The 18,927-nt window shown below is 37.5% G+C and overlaps 1 protein-coding gene across 1 annotated transcript; it reads left to right on the top strand.

The window, feature by feature from the left end:
- The first annotated feature begins 9,520 nt into the window (after positions 1 to 9,520).
- Positions 9,521 to 17,734, top strand: plek (pleckstrin). The gene is made up of 9 exons (XM_028603497.1): positions 9,521 to 9,679; positions 12,835 to 12,990; positions 13,217 to 13,398; positions 15,061 to 15,152; positions 16,223 to 16,407; positions 16,512 to 16,616; positions 16,944 to 17,027; positions 17,148 to 17,217; positions 17,370 to 17,734. Exons 1-9 carry the CDS (start codon positions 9,638 to 9,640, stop codon positions 17,507 to 17,509), a joined length of 1,056 nt encoding a protein of 351 aa, XP_028459298.1. The 5' UTR covers positions 9,521 to 9,637; the 3' UTR covers positions 17,510 to 17,734.
- The last annotated feature ends 1,193 nt before the right edge of the window (positions 17,735 to 18,927 follow it).

Here is an 18,927-nt window from a genome sequence, read left to right as displayed (position 1 = left end):
TGAGCCTCTGCATTTGGTGTTGCTACTATGTGGCTGTCTCACTAGTGACAGTTATCCATATCAAGTTTCTAAAGCCATAACCTGGTGTGTGCACTCAATCATCCAATCCAAAATAATCGGTAGAAATAGCCAGGAGCTAAGCATGTGTGAGGCAAGGGATAAGACTTATCAGCATGAGAGCATATATACTAAAAGAAATTACATTAGCATAGTTTTTTCTTAGAACTAAACTCTTAAAGGGAGTTTCTGGAAAGGCACCAAGAGATTAAAAATACAAAATTATGAGAATAAATAAGTGTGCTTTCTCCTCGCGGCTGTTAACAACACGAGGGTAGTGGTGGTTGTTGCTGTGATGTAGAGGAGTCCCTGGAAGGGCTCACAGCACCATCCGTCTTTTCTGATCCCCAATGAAACTGTATATCCATTAATTTCCTCTTCATTTAATTGGCAGATGGAGGAGCCTCCTACTCATCCTTGCGAACAAGCCTGCAGGTTTATTAGTCCCACCACAGTGGGCCATCTTCTTCAGCATCTCATTTATTTCACTTTGTTGTCAATTCCGGCTGTGAACTTGATGTCTTTGCCCTTTATCGCTCATTTTATTTTACACCCTACCAGATGATTGAATCAAGGGGTAATTAGAAAAAAAAATCACGTGAGGAGGGATTGGCTATGGAACATGTCTCTACTTTAGTAAGGAACAATAAAAATGTTGTATGAATATGTACAAGGTTAGGGGCGCCTGGGTAGCTCACCTGGTAGGGTGCATGCCCATAACCTGGTGGCCCAATGGTTAGCACTGTGGCCTCACGGCAAGAAGGTTCTTTTCCTCCGGGTGCTCCAGTTTCCCGCACCATCAAAAACATGTACTAGGTTCTCCAGTCAGTGCCCTCGATCAATGCACTGGTTCAGATCTGGAGTTGGTCCCCGCGCGCTGTGATTGGCTGCCCACTACTCCCTTGAGGGATGGGTTAAATGCAGAGAATGAATTTTGCTACATGTATGTGTATGTGACAATAAAGTACCTTTACCTTTACATACAGAGGCTCAGTCCTCAACACAGCGGCCACAGGTTCAGTTCTGGGCTGCAGCCCTTTGCTGCATGTCATTCCCTCTCTCTCTCCCCTTTCATGTCTAAGCTGTCCTGTCAAGAATACATTCCAATATAATAATAATCTGGTGTTAGTACAGTATATTATAAATTTTTGCTGATATAACTTTTGACACCAAATTAAGGCTACATTGTAAGATGCAAAGTCTGTTGTGTTATTTGGTTGGAAGTAATCACCTATTTTACAGTATTTAGTTTTTCCTATTTGTTTGTGTAATTACTTATAGAATGAAATCAAATTAAAAAAATGTTTAGTCAGTAAAACACCCCTAGAGATTCACCACTGGGAGGAAGAAGATATAGTGATTTCTGTAGATACATAGGTACATCTGCTCATCAAGAACAAAAGGGAGTTCATTATGATAAGAGTCCACAGCAATGCGAATAGTGCTGTGACGCTGTCCTTAGCTAAATGCTAACCTGCTCAAATGCCAGTGCCAATGCTGAGTTTATGCTGAGTTTACCAGGTGTAACATTCACCATGTTGACCATCTTAGTTTAGTGCGTTAGCATGATGACATTCGCCAATTAGCAATAAACACAAGTTCAACAAGTACAGCTGGGTCTAATGAGGATGTCATTAGTTTAGGAAATTAGCAATTTGACCTGATAAGGGAAGGGTTTTATCTCACCAAAGAAATTGCAAATTAAACTTTTTGCAAACGTGTTGGGCCCATGAAAGAGGTCAACTACACAGAAATAAGCTCTTAAAGCGCAACTCTCGCCAAAATGCATCCTAGGGTATTTTTGTGAATGTACGTGAGTCAAACTTTAGTTTAAAAGCATATTTAGGACCGAATCGCCACTTTTAACATTCACCGTATTCTCGTTTTTGGGTCAAATGGCCTTTTGAATGGGAGAGCTAGGGGCACTCTCATGCTAGTCTCAAAATAGCTATTTTCAAAATACTAAGAAGGCTCGACACAACATGAAACTTTGCTTCAAGTATCACCATGAGCTCTACACCTTAACGCAAGCATTGACAACATTGTTTGTGTACCCAGAGTTTACTAAAAAGAAAGTTTTTGAGCAACTCACCGCAGCTGTTGTTGTTTCTGGCCACTACCACCTCGGCAGTCAAAAAGAGTCGATATCCGAATGCAAATGAACAGACTCCATATGAGGCTCCTTTTTTAACTACATGGTCAATATTGTTTTTCAATAACGACAAAACAGCGACTTATCCGTGCATTTATATGGAACTAAGCTTTAGGAGCTTTCCGTCTTTACTCTCCTCCCTGTTATATTGCATTCGGTAATTGATTGTTTTTGACTGATAAAATGGCTTCAGACGGAAACAACAAGAGCTACCACCTCTCTTTTTAGTAAACTCTGGGTACACAAACAATGTTGTCAATGCTTTCGTTAAGGTGTAGAGCCCATGGTGATACTTGGAGCATAGTTTCATGTTGTGCCTTCTTAGTGTTTTAAAAATAGCTAGGGGGCGTCGGACTGGGGGTAAAACCAATACTGATTACCAGGGCCCAAGGGGAGAGAGGGCCCTTGAAAAGTCTGGAAAATATTTTATTTCACCTGGATATTTTCATTTCCTAATTAAATTTCATAATGCATGTCAGATGAAATGTAAAGTTAGTGTATTGGCTGAATAACTTGGTTGATTGACTGACTACATTTTGTATACAAAAAAAGACTATCGAAGGTCTCACCCACCCTTTGCTAATGCGCCAAATGGTTTAGTCCATCTGCATGCATTTTGTTTAAGTTAGTTCATCTGGTGGAGCGCAAACTTCTGCTGTAGAAATGTCTTTCTCAAAGAAAGCCAAATCAGGCTACCAAAAAGAAAGGAAAGACAGGAGAAGGAGAGAAAACAAAATGAGGGGAAACAATTGGTAACTGACCTCTTTTCAAAGAAACTAAACTAAAAAACGAAATCCATGGTGCTAAACTGCTTGAATATCTCCGCGACCGTTGAAAGAGCAGAACATACACTTTCAAATGATAATTTGGTTATACATGTAATCTGAGGTAAAGGCTAAATAAATAAACTACACTAGCAATGCTGTTTGCATACAACACACCATTGTAATAGCCTAATTTAAAACATGTTTTATTTTAAATTAATAGGCTATAATGTCTATAATTAGCAATAATAGGCTAATCAGTGTCATAGGTAGCTTGGTAGCTCATCGGTAGAGACATATCATGTCAACATTATAGTTATGTCAGATTCAGTAGAAGCAGATGTTAAAGTGATGGTTAGGAGTAATTTCACCCTAGAGTCCTTTGCACCATGACCTCGAGCCAAACACCCCCCCAGAAGCTTTTTTCAGCTGGGTATAGCATTGGGAGAGTTAGCGTAGCAGCGTTATCAGCTGAATAGCTTAGCGCAGGGGCTAATGGACCCACGTTTGTATCTCGTAAATGACTGTCACAACAGGGAGCAACAGACCCCTCATCCTCCTCTTTGGATTTGAGACAAGGGAAGCTTATATCAAAATTAAAGCAAACTATGTTTAGCCATTTTGACTGAAAGGTGTTAAGTAACACTAACATCTTAGTGTGTTTTATTATATTAGGTTACAATTAGGATAAGAGGTTAATATCAAATGTATCCTTCATAGAGAAAGATGACAGAGAACATCTGATTGAGGATGATGGGAGTGAAGACAGCAGGGAGCATGAGTGTTGCTCTGAGCACAGTGTGGAAATGAGAGATGAGGAACTGGAGTAGGCAGAGCAGGGCAGACCAGTTTTTGCCAGAGGATCCAGGAGTGTTGAGGAACATGGGGGCCCATCAGGACTGACTATACATAGGGCCCAGGGTCTTGTGCTACGCCCCTGGCCCCTATCACTCCCATTCAAAAGGCCATTTGACCGAAAAACGAAAATACGGTAAATCTTAAAAGTGGTGCTTCCGTCCTTAATATGCTTTTAAACGAAAGTTTGACTCGGGTACAGTCACAAAAAGACCCTAGGTTGCATTTTGGCGAGAGTTACACTTTAACACAACAAACTCAACATTCTGACCTGTAAGAAAACACAGGGAACATATGCATACTGGTTGATCAGACCAGGTGTTGATACACAGGGGAAACTGATAATACAACATTATAAATTAGTCCATATTGATGACATTTCATTTACAGGATAGTTCCGGTGCCGCCGGAGGTTCTGCCAGCTGTCCCTCATTTTCAGCCGGATGTCCCTCACCTTCCACTTTCTTTGTGTTGGCATTCTAAGCTCCACTTGATTTGGGAAACATCCTCTGAGCTAGAACTGACAATCAAATTATATTTATCTTTGTTGGAGTAAAATTCTCATCACACAATCAAAAGCTGTTTTAATTCCAGAGCTAATTTCTGTTTGATTCATGAAAACGTTTCAGATTGCATCTTATCAACACAGTGCTGTTCTTCCAGAGCTATGTGTGAACAAACACACAAAGTGTGTTAGCTGTTCTTGTTCTGTTATGATGTAAAGTGCTCTAAATTCCAAGGCTCAAGGCTCAAGGCTCAAGGCCATGTTCCTGCTGTGTGTGGCTGTCATCCATACAGCACAAAATGATAAACCATTGTTAGGAAGTGTAGGAGCACAATGTGAATAGAAGGAGGTAGAGAGATTGAGTGTGCCATGGAAAAGCCATCAAGTGCCTCCCCTCCCATTTTCAGCTCAGTGCACTCTTTAGCAGAATTATTGATGGTACTTGTGAGGTACGGAGAACTGGGATGAAGTTGTCTCAATGCCTGGGCTGCAAAACAAGAGCTATGGCAAGGGCGGGACAGCAGGAGGAACAACACATGCAGTATTTATTGCTGTGTTCAATATAAGGAAAGGGAGGAAGACAAATGGAAGTGATCTTAAAAGTGGAACAACATAGAACTCATATACTATACTGCTGTTAATGTATTAGGAGTGGTGGAAGAAATGTGGCCGTTTGGGAGCAGTGGATAAAAGCTGTAAACACAACATTATCACCCCCACCACCTCTCATTTTAGCTCTGTTTTGTTCTACACCAACTCCTGTTGGAAATATCTGGCTCTTAATCGCTAGTCGCTAACTTTGTCTGGTAGCGTTCAGTGGGTTTGTCAAAGATTTTTCGCTGTAAACAGCTGCAGCTGTTTCTGAAAATGATGTTGATGAGAGGGCCAAGACCCCCCTAAAACACTAACGTTGCAGGCTGTAAAACAAAACGAAAATGCACTGTAAGTCGTTAAAAAAACTCAGTAGAGATGAGGGGAACTGCAAAGTTGGGTGATCCATTGTTAATATGGAAATATTGATAATTGCATGTTGACAGTACTCGATTAATTGGCGTCACTACCCTGACCCCCTCCCCCTTTGTTTTAGTAATACCACGCTTAAGAATTGAGAAATCAGAAACAAGTCAATCAGTCACAAGGAATATTTCAATGAAAAAGACAAGATTTCGAATTGTTTGCAAAACACTGAAAGTATTTAGTATAAAGTAAACTGTTTCTTGCAAATGGAAAATGAGGTCTGACTTTGTGGTTTTCAGTCGTCTTTGAAGAGAACTTTCACCTTTTACATCAAAGCGGTGCAATTTTACAGAAAAGAGTGAAATGTGGGGGGTGACATGCAACAAATGGTCTTCGATACAAACTCTACTGACTCCCCAGGAAGCTGGAAACTTACGGTACCTTCTAATAATGGTCCTGTTACATCATAAGTACTCCTTGTAGGTGCTGTTCATAGGTCATTTCAGCTGTGAAAATGGATTGTAAGATTGAAAGAGAGTGGGTGGGTTTTTGTGAAGATGTCCTGTTTCTTCAGTTTCATCATGCTTACAGTACCTTACTCTTCTCCTCTTCAAGCTCAGTGCTAACAGATATGTTTCTTCTCTCATACCGCTTTATGCACCACATGTAGATATAAAGGCAGCACAGCAGGATGAAGAGGAGAGACAGAGACATTATTTCAGTAAAATAAACCCAAAAGATGTTTTGATTATGATTCCCTTTCTCTGAGATATGTTATTATTGCACCTTTATGTCTTCTTGTGCAAAGAAAGGTTAAGTATTTTTTTTTTTTTTCAGAATATGTCTTTGATGACTGGTCTTGATTAGAATACAAGATGTGTCCTCTTTGTTTTTTCAGTGATATTAACATTCCATACCTCAAGCCCCTTTTCAATCACCACCGCAGAGCGATGACTCTTATGCCCCAAGATTCCTTCAACAAACTCATAAACACTAGCCCCCCGCCCCACCCCCTTTGATGTTTACTCATAGCATGGGAAAGAGGAAAGCATGATTCAATGTAGACGCACGGACAGTATGGTCAGTGTCCCTTTTGATAAATGCCACGACCATAGAGAATGTCCTTGAGATCCATGTTTATAGAAATGAGATCATCATCAGGACACTTTTTACAGTATGGTCTTATCATAAAATAACAGGTTGATTAAAATGAGGAAGCTATAGTTAAAACCTCTTCCCATTATTAGGATCAGCTTGTTTCTGTGCTCCAGTTGCCTGTATGTTGCAATAGTTTCACCAACAAAGATGCACATTAACTTTCTTTTTGTGTTAACTCTTACGAGGTATTCATCTATTTTTATCACCACTTTTACCAATCACTTTTTGACCAATCATTGCCCTCTGTTGCCTTGTGTTTTCTTTCTCATCCTCTTTAGAGTGCTAGTGTAACGCCTCAATGCAGTACAGCAAGCTTATTTAGCTTTTAATGTGTTTATGACACCCTCTAGAGCAGGGGTCACCAACCTTTTTGAAACTGAGAGCTACTTTATGGGTATTGAGTCATACGAAGGGCTACCAGTTTGATACACTCTTATGAAATAACAAATTTGCTCAGTTCGCCTTTAGTTATATATGATTATTAATGATTAAGGATACTCATTTATGTGAAGACACTGGTCATGTTAATGATTTCTCACAATAATTATCAACAATGACTTAACAAGGTGGGTAACCGATAATATCAATTTTCATTTTTAGAACAGGCCGGAGGGCTACTCATGTGGTCCTTGGGGGCTACCTGGTGCCCGCGGGCACTGCGTTGGTGACCCCTGCTCTAGAGGAACAGTAACAACATCACAAGAATAACTGTTATTAGTATGTGTCATTCCTGTAAATTACATTACCACAAACTGCATCTTTCAGAACCAGCACTGAGCTGAATTAAGGCCTCTGATACAAATGGAACAGAAAGTAAACATCATTATCTTCACAATATTAACAAATTATGCTGCTCAGCTATTGTATTGGAGAGCATTATACTGCATAGGTGCTCATGTTAATGTGTCCACCACCTGTAAGTTGCTTCTTATTGGTGAATTAGGAGAATCAAAATAAACTGTACAGTTAAAACAGTAAAAGGTGTTTTATTATATTATGTAGTTTGTTGTATTACATAATTTTCAGTAGGAGTAATAAAGTAAAAAGTATACATACAAATCTGTAATATATGTATTGATTTAGTCCCAATCTTAATCGAAATAAGTCAAACATGCACCCTTTCATTCCGTCCCCTACATGACCAGTGTTTCATCCACCCCACTCATTTCTTTGTTGGATCTCAAATTTTTCCACTGACGCAAACGGCTAGGCCACCATGTTGATGAAAGCTGACACCTCAGATATGAAGACTTCCTTTCTTGTCATGAAATGACTACAGTTTGTGAAACAACATGCTGTGACACATTCTGATAAGGAGTGAGTGAATTATGTTGCAACTGAAGCTGAGTGACAGTCCAGCAAGTCTGATGGCTTTTTAGAGTTAGGACTACAACTGCACAATTCAGAAAGGATCTCCATCGTTATGATTAATTAATAAATACTGTATTATGTAGTGTATGTTGTATGTATTTGTGTGAGTGGTCTACAGTCTTGAGATCTGGTCAGACATACTTTGGGCAAGTATCTAACAGGAGAACTGTTTAGATCACATGAAAAACCACACTTTTATCAATAGTCAGAGTAAGGATTTATTTTAAAAATAGGAAAATGCTATTGTTGTTTATTTTTGCTAATGTTGCTAACATTAAGGCAGTAGCTGGTATTCAGAACATTAATATGGCAGTAAACAGCTAACTATATAAATATATAGTGGAGTAATGGCATCCTGAGCAGAGAATGGAGTCAGACTCCCACTGTGTGTGTTGTAATCAGAGATCAGATCAGATCAGAGCGGTATTTGATGAATTGGGGAACGGACTGTGGAGGCAATCCCAAATGACTTCTTTTCAGAATATTGAGTACAGTCCCTTTAAATGTCACACTGCATATGTGTGCATATTGATATTCAACTTGTGAGTTCATAGATACCTTATAATTGATTGTGCTCCTTGTAGTTTCTGAGATACATTGTATTATCATACTATATTTAGTAATTGGGCACATGGGACAAGTGATTGTTCCTTAAATATGATGAAATACAGTAAGTATTTATGTATGTATGTATGTATATATAGTATGATAAGAACAACTCACTTTTCAGCCAAACGGTTTGACAGATTCTGAAAATTCCATGAGACTTGTGCTAAGGCAAGCCCAGAGAACACTTCCACCTAAAGGAAATTCAAACTTTCTGTTGCAGGCATAGATGAGTTAATACATTAATAAGACTGTATTGATTTGGGTTAATGGGTTAATGAATGAATAAGACTGTAGCCTACAGTTCATCCAGCCTGTCCACTATACTCTACAAGTACAACACCCTTTAGGTACATTTAGCAATCAGGAAAAGAGGAAGCTTCCAGAAATAGGCCCTCCTGTATTCTGACTCATGTCAACCGATGTGATGTACCCATAGCTGAATCAAGTGATCATAATTATTCATACTCTAGCTAAATATAGAGTCAGGATGTATACAACGGGGCAATGGGTTTTTGTGTACTTATGATGACAGAAGTACAGTTTATTTCTGGTGCCTTTAAAAAACACTCAGGGTTAGTCATCTTCTACAGAAAGCTAAAAAGTGTACCATTAGAAAGCATAAGACAAAATGTAAAAAAAAACTGCACAAATGTGAGATATGAAAGACAACCACAGAAAACAAAAAACACACAGATCACAGACTTGAGAGTATGGGCAAGGAAAGTTGATTAGTATAGCAGCTTGAGACAATATTAAAGAGTTTTATTTATATATATATATATATATATATATAGCAGGAAAAAGCCCTAGATTTAACAAAGGAAACAACAGGATAAAAAGTTTAATTTAAAAGTGGATACATTTGGGACAAAACAAATTAGTTTTACTGTAACTGTAGAGACATCCAAGAACGAAACTGAACTGTGAAGCTACCTCTTTAAATATTTTTACTATAAAGTTCATAGATGTGAGACATCAGCCGAGAAGTAGCTGTAACTAATAATACCACATAGAAGAGGAAGCTGGTTGACCAATCATCATAGCACACCCAGAAGCACAACTTCCTGCTGGTGTGTGTCTTTGTGGTTTTGACAAAGAGGCAGAGAGAGAGAGAGCGAGAGAGAGAGAGATGGGTAGGAAATGTGTTTAACTGTCACTAAAACATAGTTAAGACACAAGTTGCAGCTGACAGCAGCAAAGAGCAGGGTCATGGAGCCACAACAGATCAAAGAAGGATACTTGGTAAAGAAGGTAAGAATAACTACAAAAAATACTATCTCACATTGCATTTCTAGGTTTAGCTTTGTAGCAACACACTCTATACCTGTTGGTAGTCAATATTATAGTTAAACAAGTGTGCAAATTGACATCTACATTATAAAAGACTAACTTAAAATAATGAAATTGCAATACAAGAGTATGTTAAAGGATGACAAATTGCAGAACGTACAAGATTTAAGAGAGGTTTGACGAGTACCACTTTTGAGTTTTTGAACCAGGAGGAGACTACTGTAGTGGCAAGGAACACTGTCACAGTTAATACAAGTTTAAGGTTAGCCCAGATATATCCGTTACCCAAACTGTCACAAAAATGAACACAGCTCTGGTAAAGAGGAAAAAGTTTCTAAGTCAAACCACGCCTACTGTATGGAAAAATGTTTGCATGTCACTTAAAAGTTGCAGCACAATACACAACTACGCACTCACTTCTGTTCTACAGTTGCAACAAGTCTAGTTCCTGCTTCTATCCAGAACCCAGAGTAACATCAAATGTGTTTTCTAGGTTGTGTTTTAGCATTAATCTGACATGAAAAAAAATTACACTTGGAGAGATTGCCATGACCTGAAATAAACACTTTTTGCAATATGCCATTAAGATACTATGAAATCCCTAAATACAACACACAACGAATTACTACTGATTTCATTAAAAACAGTGACCAGACATACTGTATAAACAATGTGTCTGCATAAAATAATACATCAGCCATTTCCAACACAAAAACTGGTATTTATTGAAAAAAAGAAAGTGCAGTGAAAATGTGTTTCTGTCACACATCCAGTACTGAAAACCACACTCACATGCTTTATCGAGCCAAGTGTGACTTTTTGCTTTCTACACACCTAAGATTCCAATGAAATATATTTTAATGAATTGCTTTTGTGTGTTCAGCTTTTATTTGGTTTTATCAATCAGACATAACTTTATCATCCTGTGTGCTTTGTGAACTCTTGTTTGATGTGCATGACAGTAACAAAGTCATTATTGTTTATCTTTCTTGTTTGATGATGATTGAGATATCATGACTGAAGTGTTTTTATTTTATGAATAATGTGATGACACTATGGGTGCTATAAATAGCCACAGCTTTGCATAATGGTCAGATGGCTAAGACGTAGTCAGAAAACCTTCTTTATGGACAGTGGTAATGTCACACAATGTGCCGTCTAATGTATGTCCATTCATGACCAACTACTCCTGCTGCCATAAATCCTTGCTAGAGCACCAAATGTATAATAATCCACGAGTGAAAATATTCCCTAACAAATGCACTTTTTACTCCTGTTCAAGCATTGTTTGCTCAAACTACAGTGCCCAGCTAATTTAAACAATTTCTTAATAATTTTTTCAAAATAAGACTATATATTTGTGACAGGTCTTTAAAGTTGGACTTTTGCCAAGGGAACAAATCGGCTTGGGGTTTTGTGTGCCAAAGACACGATAAAAGTGGAAGTAAAATTTAGGTTTATGCATGTGTGCGTAATTTAATAACATACACATGGCTTTATAAATATGTGTTTTGTATGAACAGTGTCAGTGAATGTTAGTATTAAAACTATACACAGTGTAGGGCGCCTGGTAGAGAAGGCATCCATATTTAGAGGTTTACTCCTCAACATAAAAAAAAAATATATATAGTATACATATATATATATATATACAGTACAGGGCAAAAGTTTGGACACACTTTCTCATTAAATGCGTTTCCTTTTTATTTTCATGACTATTTACATTGTAGATTCTCACTGAAGGCATCAAAACTATGAATGAACACATATGGAATTATGTACTTAACAAAAAAGTGTGAAATAACTGAAAACATGTCTTATATTTTAGATTCTTCAAAGTAGCCACCCTTTGCTTTTTTTATTAATAATAAAAATCCACTAATTAACCCTGACAAGGCAACCTGTGAAGTGAAAACCATTTCAGGTGACTACCTCATGAAGCTCATTGAGAGAACACCAAGGGTTTGCAGAGTTATCAAAAAAAGCAAAGGGTGGCTACTTTGAATAATCTAAAATATAAGACATGTTTTCAGTTATTTCACACTTTTTTGTTAAGTACATAATTCCACATGTGCTCATTCATAGTTTTGATGCCTTCAGTGAGAATCTACAATGTAAATAGTCATGAAAATAAAGAAACACATTGAATGAGAAGGTGTGTCCAAACTTTTGGCCTGTACTGTATATATATATATATATATATATATATATATATATATATATATATAGGTATAAAATAAAGCACAGTATGTATGGTGTAGTATTCTGCTACACAGTGTAGGACAGGAATGAGAAGATTGAGGACTACAACTATTCAGAAGGCAAAGGCTGTATTTTGTTACATGTTTCTTTTGTCTTATTTATCCCCTGCATGGTTGAATTTGAGGAGCACAGCCACAGTTCTGCACACAGCCACAGTTCTGCACACAGCTTTCTTGTGATTTTTGAAGGCATGTGTTTCACAGCAGATATATTTTTGGGAAGATTTTGTTTCTTACTTTAAACATTTCTCAAAAGCATGCCTTGCTGAAAAAAGTCACATTAGTTACACAACTTACTTTGGTTCCCTGAAGGGAGTGAAAGGAGCAGAGGATACTGCAAGCTCAACATGGCACGAGAGTTTGTAAAAACCCAAAGTTTTCAAGGTTGCTGAAGCCAGTAATTCATTTCCCCGTACTTACCAGAACACCTAACTATAGATTCATTTCTGCATTTTCATGTCATTGGTGCTTGGTCAGATAAGTATAACTGTCTGCTTTCATTTTTTTAGCTAAACCTTGCACTTTATGCTATCAGACTCATGTGTGAAATGAAACACAAAGCAACATCAATATTTACAGAAGGAAATACCTGTCAAACTAAAAAATTATTTATTATTTTTACAATTTACAATTTTTTATGTTACATAATCTGAAAAAAAGTTAACTCTCCCAAGGATATGACACTAACAGAGTACCTTTAGTGATGATAAAAAATGTTTTATTTTGATTTATACCTATTTTAACATCTCTTTTTAGTTAATGTACAATATGCTTTCTAACAACTACATCCTCGACACAATACTTTTACACTTTTGCTCAAAGCTGCCTATTGTCAACTGTCTTTTTGATCCTCAGGGTACATTGCTAAACTCCTGGAAGGCAGTGTGGGTAGTGCTGTCAGAAGATGGGCTGGAATTCTATAAAAAGAAAACAGACCACTCTCCGAAAGGAATGATCCCACTTAAGGGAGCCACGCTCATGAGTCCTTGTCAGGATTTTGGCAAAAGGATGGTAGGAAAAGGACAAGTACAGCTGTTGAAAAATCGGAACTAGCATTGAAGGATTAGAGATGATGATGAAGATTATATATATATATATATATATATATATATATATATATATATATATATATATATATATTCCCAAATTAGCAGCTATATTTGTTGTTGGTTATCCTAATATCTGAAGCAAAATGGCAAGAGAAAATATAACAGCATGAGTCTATTGCTCCATTTAGATGGTTTTCAAGATTACCACAGACAAGAAGCAGGATCACTTCTTCCAAGCCTCACATATGGAGGAGAGAGAGTTTTGGGTCAAGGACATCAAGAGAGCCATTACCTGCCTTGAGGGGGGAAAAAAGTTTGCCAGGAAGTCCACGAGACGCTCCATTCGCCTACCTGACACAATCAACCTGACGTATGTTCTGTAAAATCTTCTTGGTGGTGAAAACAATCAAGTTAAAAGACCAATAAATGTATACATGTCATTCACGCTATTGTTAGCTGTCAAGCTTTCCAGTCTCACTCTGCACAAGTGTAGTATACAGTGAAAGTGGTTGCAGATCACTGAAAAATGTTTATGGGCTTACTTTTTGAAACAATGGGTCCTTGATTTAAGATGGAGGCAGACAAAAGCAGGCTTTTAGCAATCGACTATCGATTTTGGTTGGTTGAAATTAGGACTGTTGCTGGCAGATTTTACCAGCTGTAGTAAGGTAGCTAATTAAGCTAACGTTAACTCTGTAAATTGGTTGAAAACTCTCTTCAATACAGGGACAAGAAACACAGAGGTTAGATTTATGCTTCACTGTTGCTGGCGTTTCAAATAATATTCACTTAGAAAGTTATAAGAGAAAAGGCTTTAAGAGTGAGGACTATGGGATCAGCAAGTAATGAATGGAAATGGAATTAAAGCGGGCAGAGCTACAATGCTATGAAAAAATAGCATCCAAGACCAGTGCACACCATAGACTGTAATAATAATGGACGTAGCCTCGGTGATGTTACCCATTGGTAACAATACTGGACTTCCGATTTGAAGTCAGGAGTTTGCATTTTGGCTGTCGGCATCCTCTTATTTTGCAGCCAGAAGTGACCATATTTGTACAAAAGAGCGGATCTTGGGAGGATGACTAAGCCAGTGTTGTGTAATGTATGGTTTCATGGCGCTGCAAAAGCTTAATGCAAAAGAGGGAAAGTTGCCTAATTTCAACCCTTCTGATGCAAGTCATCTAGCAGACTTTTACTGGCGGGTAAACGCAGACCACCAGGTACTGCTGCTGTTCATCAGCATGTACAGCAGTAAACAGAGCTGGTTGGAAACTGACAGACTTTCTCTTATGTTACCAGCTGATGTTAGCACTAGCTAGCTAGCTTGGTTGGCACAACGCTGAACAAGACATTTCTAGGTGGCCAAAGTGTTCCAATTAACTTTGATGAAGTAAAAACACACAGTGAGACGGTCAAAATTTAAGATGAACACATGGACAACACCAAAAAAACAAGTTAATAGCAATGTACACAGTACCACGGTTAGCATTGCTAAGTCTCTGTCATGATTGACAAGTCGGTGTGTAGCTACACCCTAAAGCTTCCCTGCTTTTTTGTCTATTTTAAAATAAATAGGACCAAAGTTTACAAAATAAACATGCTGTATTGAAGACGGCTTAATAAATTAAGGCAGAATAAATATGCTGTATTGAAGACGGATTAATAACTTAAGGCAGAAGTAGGGTCACTTCCCCATAGACTTCAATAGAAATTGACTTCTTTTTGGAGCCAGTGGAGTCGCCCCCTGCTGGAAATTAAATAGAATGCAGGTTTAAGGCTTTTGGAAACACTAGATGAAGACAAAAACTTAATTCATGGACATTCTTACTAGTAGAGCCCAGGGGAAACTGGTTCAGCATGTTGAGAAAATGTGAAACTTGACGGGACTTCCGTGCTCAGATATGGTTGCTAAGCTATGGCTATTGGACAATCACTGTTCGGGGCAAGGGTTTAGTCAACTGCTTGTGCTAGGTGATAGCATGATAGAATGGCAAGACATGTTGACAATGTCTACATTGTGTTTTCTCAGAGAACTGTACACACTAATGAAAGACCAAGATGATGGAGTAAAAGAGTTCAAACTGGAACAGGATAATCGAGTCTTCAACCACTGCTTCACCGGTACTGTTGTCTTGGTTTTTATTTATGTTACAGGTGTGGAAGAAGTATATAGGGCTGCAACAACGAATTGATAAAATTCGATTACTAAAAAAGTTGGCAACGAATTTAATTATCGATTCGTTGTGTCGCGCAACTATTACGCCACCTAGTCGCGGAGATAAAAAATAAATAAATTGAGTTGAGCGCAGAGCGGAGCAGCGCGGAGCGAAAGAAACGAAAAAAAGAGCAGAGCGGGGGTAGAGGAAATACGGAGAGAGACCGGAGAGACCCGTAACGTTGTTCTGAAACACACGGCGGAGGCAGAGAAATCAGTACGACCCAAGTCATCCAAGGTGTGGGAGCTTTTCACACTAAATAAATCAAAAACGTGTTAATTGCAAGATAAGCAAAAGCGACACGGCATGGCACGGGCGCACCACGGTGATGAGTCAGCACCTAAAACGTAAACATGTTGGAGTCCTTGATGAGGAGGAAGGGAGTTCAACAGCAGGGTAAAGTCACTACACTATCCTACTTCTGTTCCGTTCTGAAATGAGGAACGTAACGTCCCTCCAGTAGCTCTTCTGGTGCTGCCGTTTACTCGTTATCCAGCTGACTAGCATGACAAGCTAGCGTTAGCTCGGTAATAACAGTAATAAAGCAGGGGTGGTACAGTTTGCAAGACTAAAGACATGGTTTTATTCACTCGCCTTTTTTGGCCCCTTTATTTTTCAATCTGTTGTCATGTATATATTATGTGCTTTGTCCCATATCAGTTATTGTTGACAAATATATTAGTGTGTGGTGTATAAATGAACTTAACTTGCACTTACTACAATGATGTTAATAATTTAATGAATAAGTGTGTGTCTGTATGTCTGTCTGTCTGTCTGTCTGTCAGTCATATGTAGCATATGTATTGAGTTGATGTAAATCAATGCTTTTGTTTTTTTTATCCGATTCATCGATTAATCGAAAAAATAATCGACAGATTAATCGTTAGTTGCAGCCCTATATATATATATATTTTTTTTTTTTTTTACTTTCTAATGGTCTCGCCATGTTTTTGCCATTTCCTTATTTTTGAGCAGGTGTGACAGTGGTAGAGTGGCTGATTTCAAAGGAGAAAGCGAGAAATAGGCCTGAGGCTCTCATGTTAGCAACAGGGCTCCTGAATGAGGGTTTTCTCCAGCCTGCGAGTGACCTGTCCAAAGAGAGAGCAGAAAGTGGAGAGCAAACGGCCTTCTTAGATCAGACAATTGCTCTTTATTACTTTGTAAGTTTGAAAAGTTACTATTAAACATTTAACATTAATAAGGTTGGGGTGATAAAACATGATTTATGTGTATGATGTGTGTGTATGGTTGTGCTTTGTTGCAGGCGGACAGTGGGTTCTTCTGTGAAGGCTACTCCAGTGATGAAGATGTGCTTTTAAAGGAAGAATTCAGAGGAAACATCATAAAACAGGGCTGTTTACTGAAACAGGTGAATCAGAAAGCAGGAAAAGTTGTTTTTGTTCCATTGCATGCATTTCCAATGATAATTTACACTGTGTTGATAAGAAGAAGGATATCTTGATAAGAAGCCACAAAAGATCACACTTTGTAAATTAGCTCTCACTTTCACTCATGCATGTTGGGAAGATAAAAATACTCTGTTGTCGAAAGTGAAAACATTTTTTATAATCACAATTGGGCAAATCATAAGTCACATTCACAGAAAGGGGAAGTCTACTTCACATTGGCTTGCCACGTTTGCTGTTTATTAATGTTCATTAAATCAGATAAAGCCTGTTGTGTTATTTTATCACAGGGACATAAGAGAAAAAACTGGAAAGTGCGAAAGTTCGTTCTGAGAGATGACCCTGCTTATATGCATTATTATGATCCTACAAAGGTAAATATACTGACTTGTGCAAGATGTAATAAGAAAGAATGAAGAATACAAGTTTATTTTACTGACATATTCTTTCTTTCTCCTACTTTGTGCCTACTTTTGTCTCTTTTTTTGTGCCAGGGTGATGACTCCCTGGGCTCAATCCATCTCCGTGGGTCTGTGATTACGGCTGTGGAGTATGTGCCTGATGGTGAGTGGGGCCACTGTCACAGGATAGACATTCACAGTGAGGATACACACGCTTCCTCACTGTTTCCAGGAAATATAGTTGCCGTACTGTCAGTAGTTTCTAATCAACTCATCACTTTTAAACTCCTTTCTCTCATCTTCTCCGGGTTTCAGCCAAAAAATATGACATTGACGGCAACCTCTTTGAGATCATCACCTCAGATGAAACTCACTACTTCCTCCAAGCTGCTTCAGCAGAAGAACGAAAGGAGTGGATCAAAGCAATACAGGCAGTGTCAAAAAGTGGAAAATAACATTGGGACAGCCACATGTTGATTGTAAAATCACATGTTTGCAATGTCTTTAATTACACGTAAGAGTGTGTCAGCAAAGTATAGCTGAATTATTATTATTGTAGTGTCATTCTAGAGTAACTGGGAAGTTTAACTCCTTCATACACTATCAAACTAATGTTACGATGTTTTTGTGCAGTATGTAACTAATTGAAGAAAAATAAAGGTTATAATGTCTAAATCTTACAGTATTATTTTCCTTTATTGCCAATGCCTGATTACATTTTGTATGTAGATGATGTCACAATATTGTGATGTGTGTCAATATATTGTCAAATTGCTAGTACTTTACATTCCAGCTCAGTAATAACAAGGTGAAAAGGTGTAATATATTGGGTAATAATGAGAATATGTTGGTAGTGCTAGAGTTTATTATCTACAGTGGTGGAAGAAGTATTCAGATCCTTTACTAAAAGTACCAATACCACACTGTATAAATGCTCTGTTTGGAAAAGTCCTACATTGAAAATGTTACTTAAGTAAAGTATCAAAAAGCAAAAAGGTACTTAAAGTAATGAAAGTAAAAGTACTTAATGCAGAAAAATCCTCACATTTTAGAAACTGGAAACAATGAAATTAGTTCTGTCAATCAAAAATGTGTTTAATTGACTAGACATTTCAGCTGTACTTTTAGAATATTGTTGGTTTAATTAATGATAAAACTTCGTATTTTATAAACTACCTGTGTTTTGTGTGCAAAAATCTTAATTTGTAAAATAACTAGTAACTAAAGCTGTCAGATTAATGTAGTGGAGTAAAAAGTACAATATTTCTCTCTGAGATGTAGTGGAGTAGAAGTAGAAAGTGGCATGTAAAGAAAAGACTCAAGTACAAGTACCTCAAAGTGCAGAACTTATTTACATTCAACCACTGATTATCTATAATAAGTCAATAGCGTATCAAGTAATTTTGGGATGAAAATCTTAAAAACTGAAATTTAACAGATTATTGAAATATTAGTAATAATATGGTAATACCAGGTTAACAATAGCCTAATATGCTCACAATAATCATTTATTTTATCAATACAAATAGGTTAACATCACTGTATGTAAAATCATATTAGAGATGTGGTAATGTATAATGATAATAAAGTTAATAATACTACTTATGACATTAACACTAAATATTTAATACTACTATTACTACTATTACTACTACTACTACTAATAAAAATAATAATAATTCTCATTATTATAAGAATAAGTATAATAATAATAATAATAATAATAATAATAATAATAATAATAATAATAATAATAATGGTTTGTCCTATTATTACCTTGCAATACGTTTATCTACAATTCTCCTATAGAAATGTAATCTCATTGTCATTGCCACAAGCTGTTGCCTGTGTAATTACCATGTTGTTACCCCAG

This window comes from Perca flavescens, chromosome 17 (genome assembly GCF_004354835.1).
Source record: "Perca flavescens isolate YP-PL-M2 chromosome 17, PFLA_1.0, whole genome shotgun sequence".
Taxonomy (NCBI): Eukaryota; Metazoa; Chordata; class Actinopteri; order Perciformes; family Percidae; genus Perca; species Perca flavescens.
Note: the sequence above shows the minus strand (reverse complement) of the source record. Positions and strands in the feature narration are given on the sequence as shown.

Coding starts and splice junctions, on each gene's coding strand:
- plek (XM_028603497.1), top strand. CDS start 9,638: ATGGAGCCACAACAGATCAAAGAAGGATACTTGGTAAAGAAG. Junction 15,153..16,222: donor CTTCAACCACTGCTTCACCG/GTACTGTTGTCT, acceptor ATTTTTGAGCAG/GTGTGACAGTGGTAGAGTGG. Junction 17,218..17,369: donor TGTGGAGTATGTGCCTGATG/GTGAGTGGGGCC, acceptor TCCGGGTTTCAG/CCAAAAAATATGACATTGAC.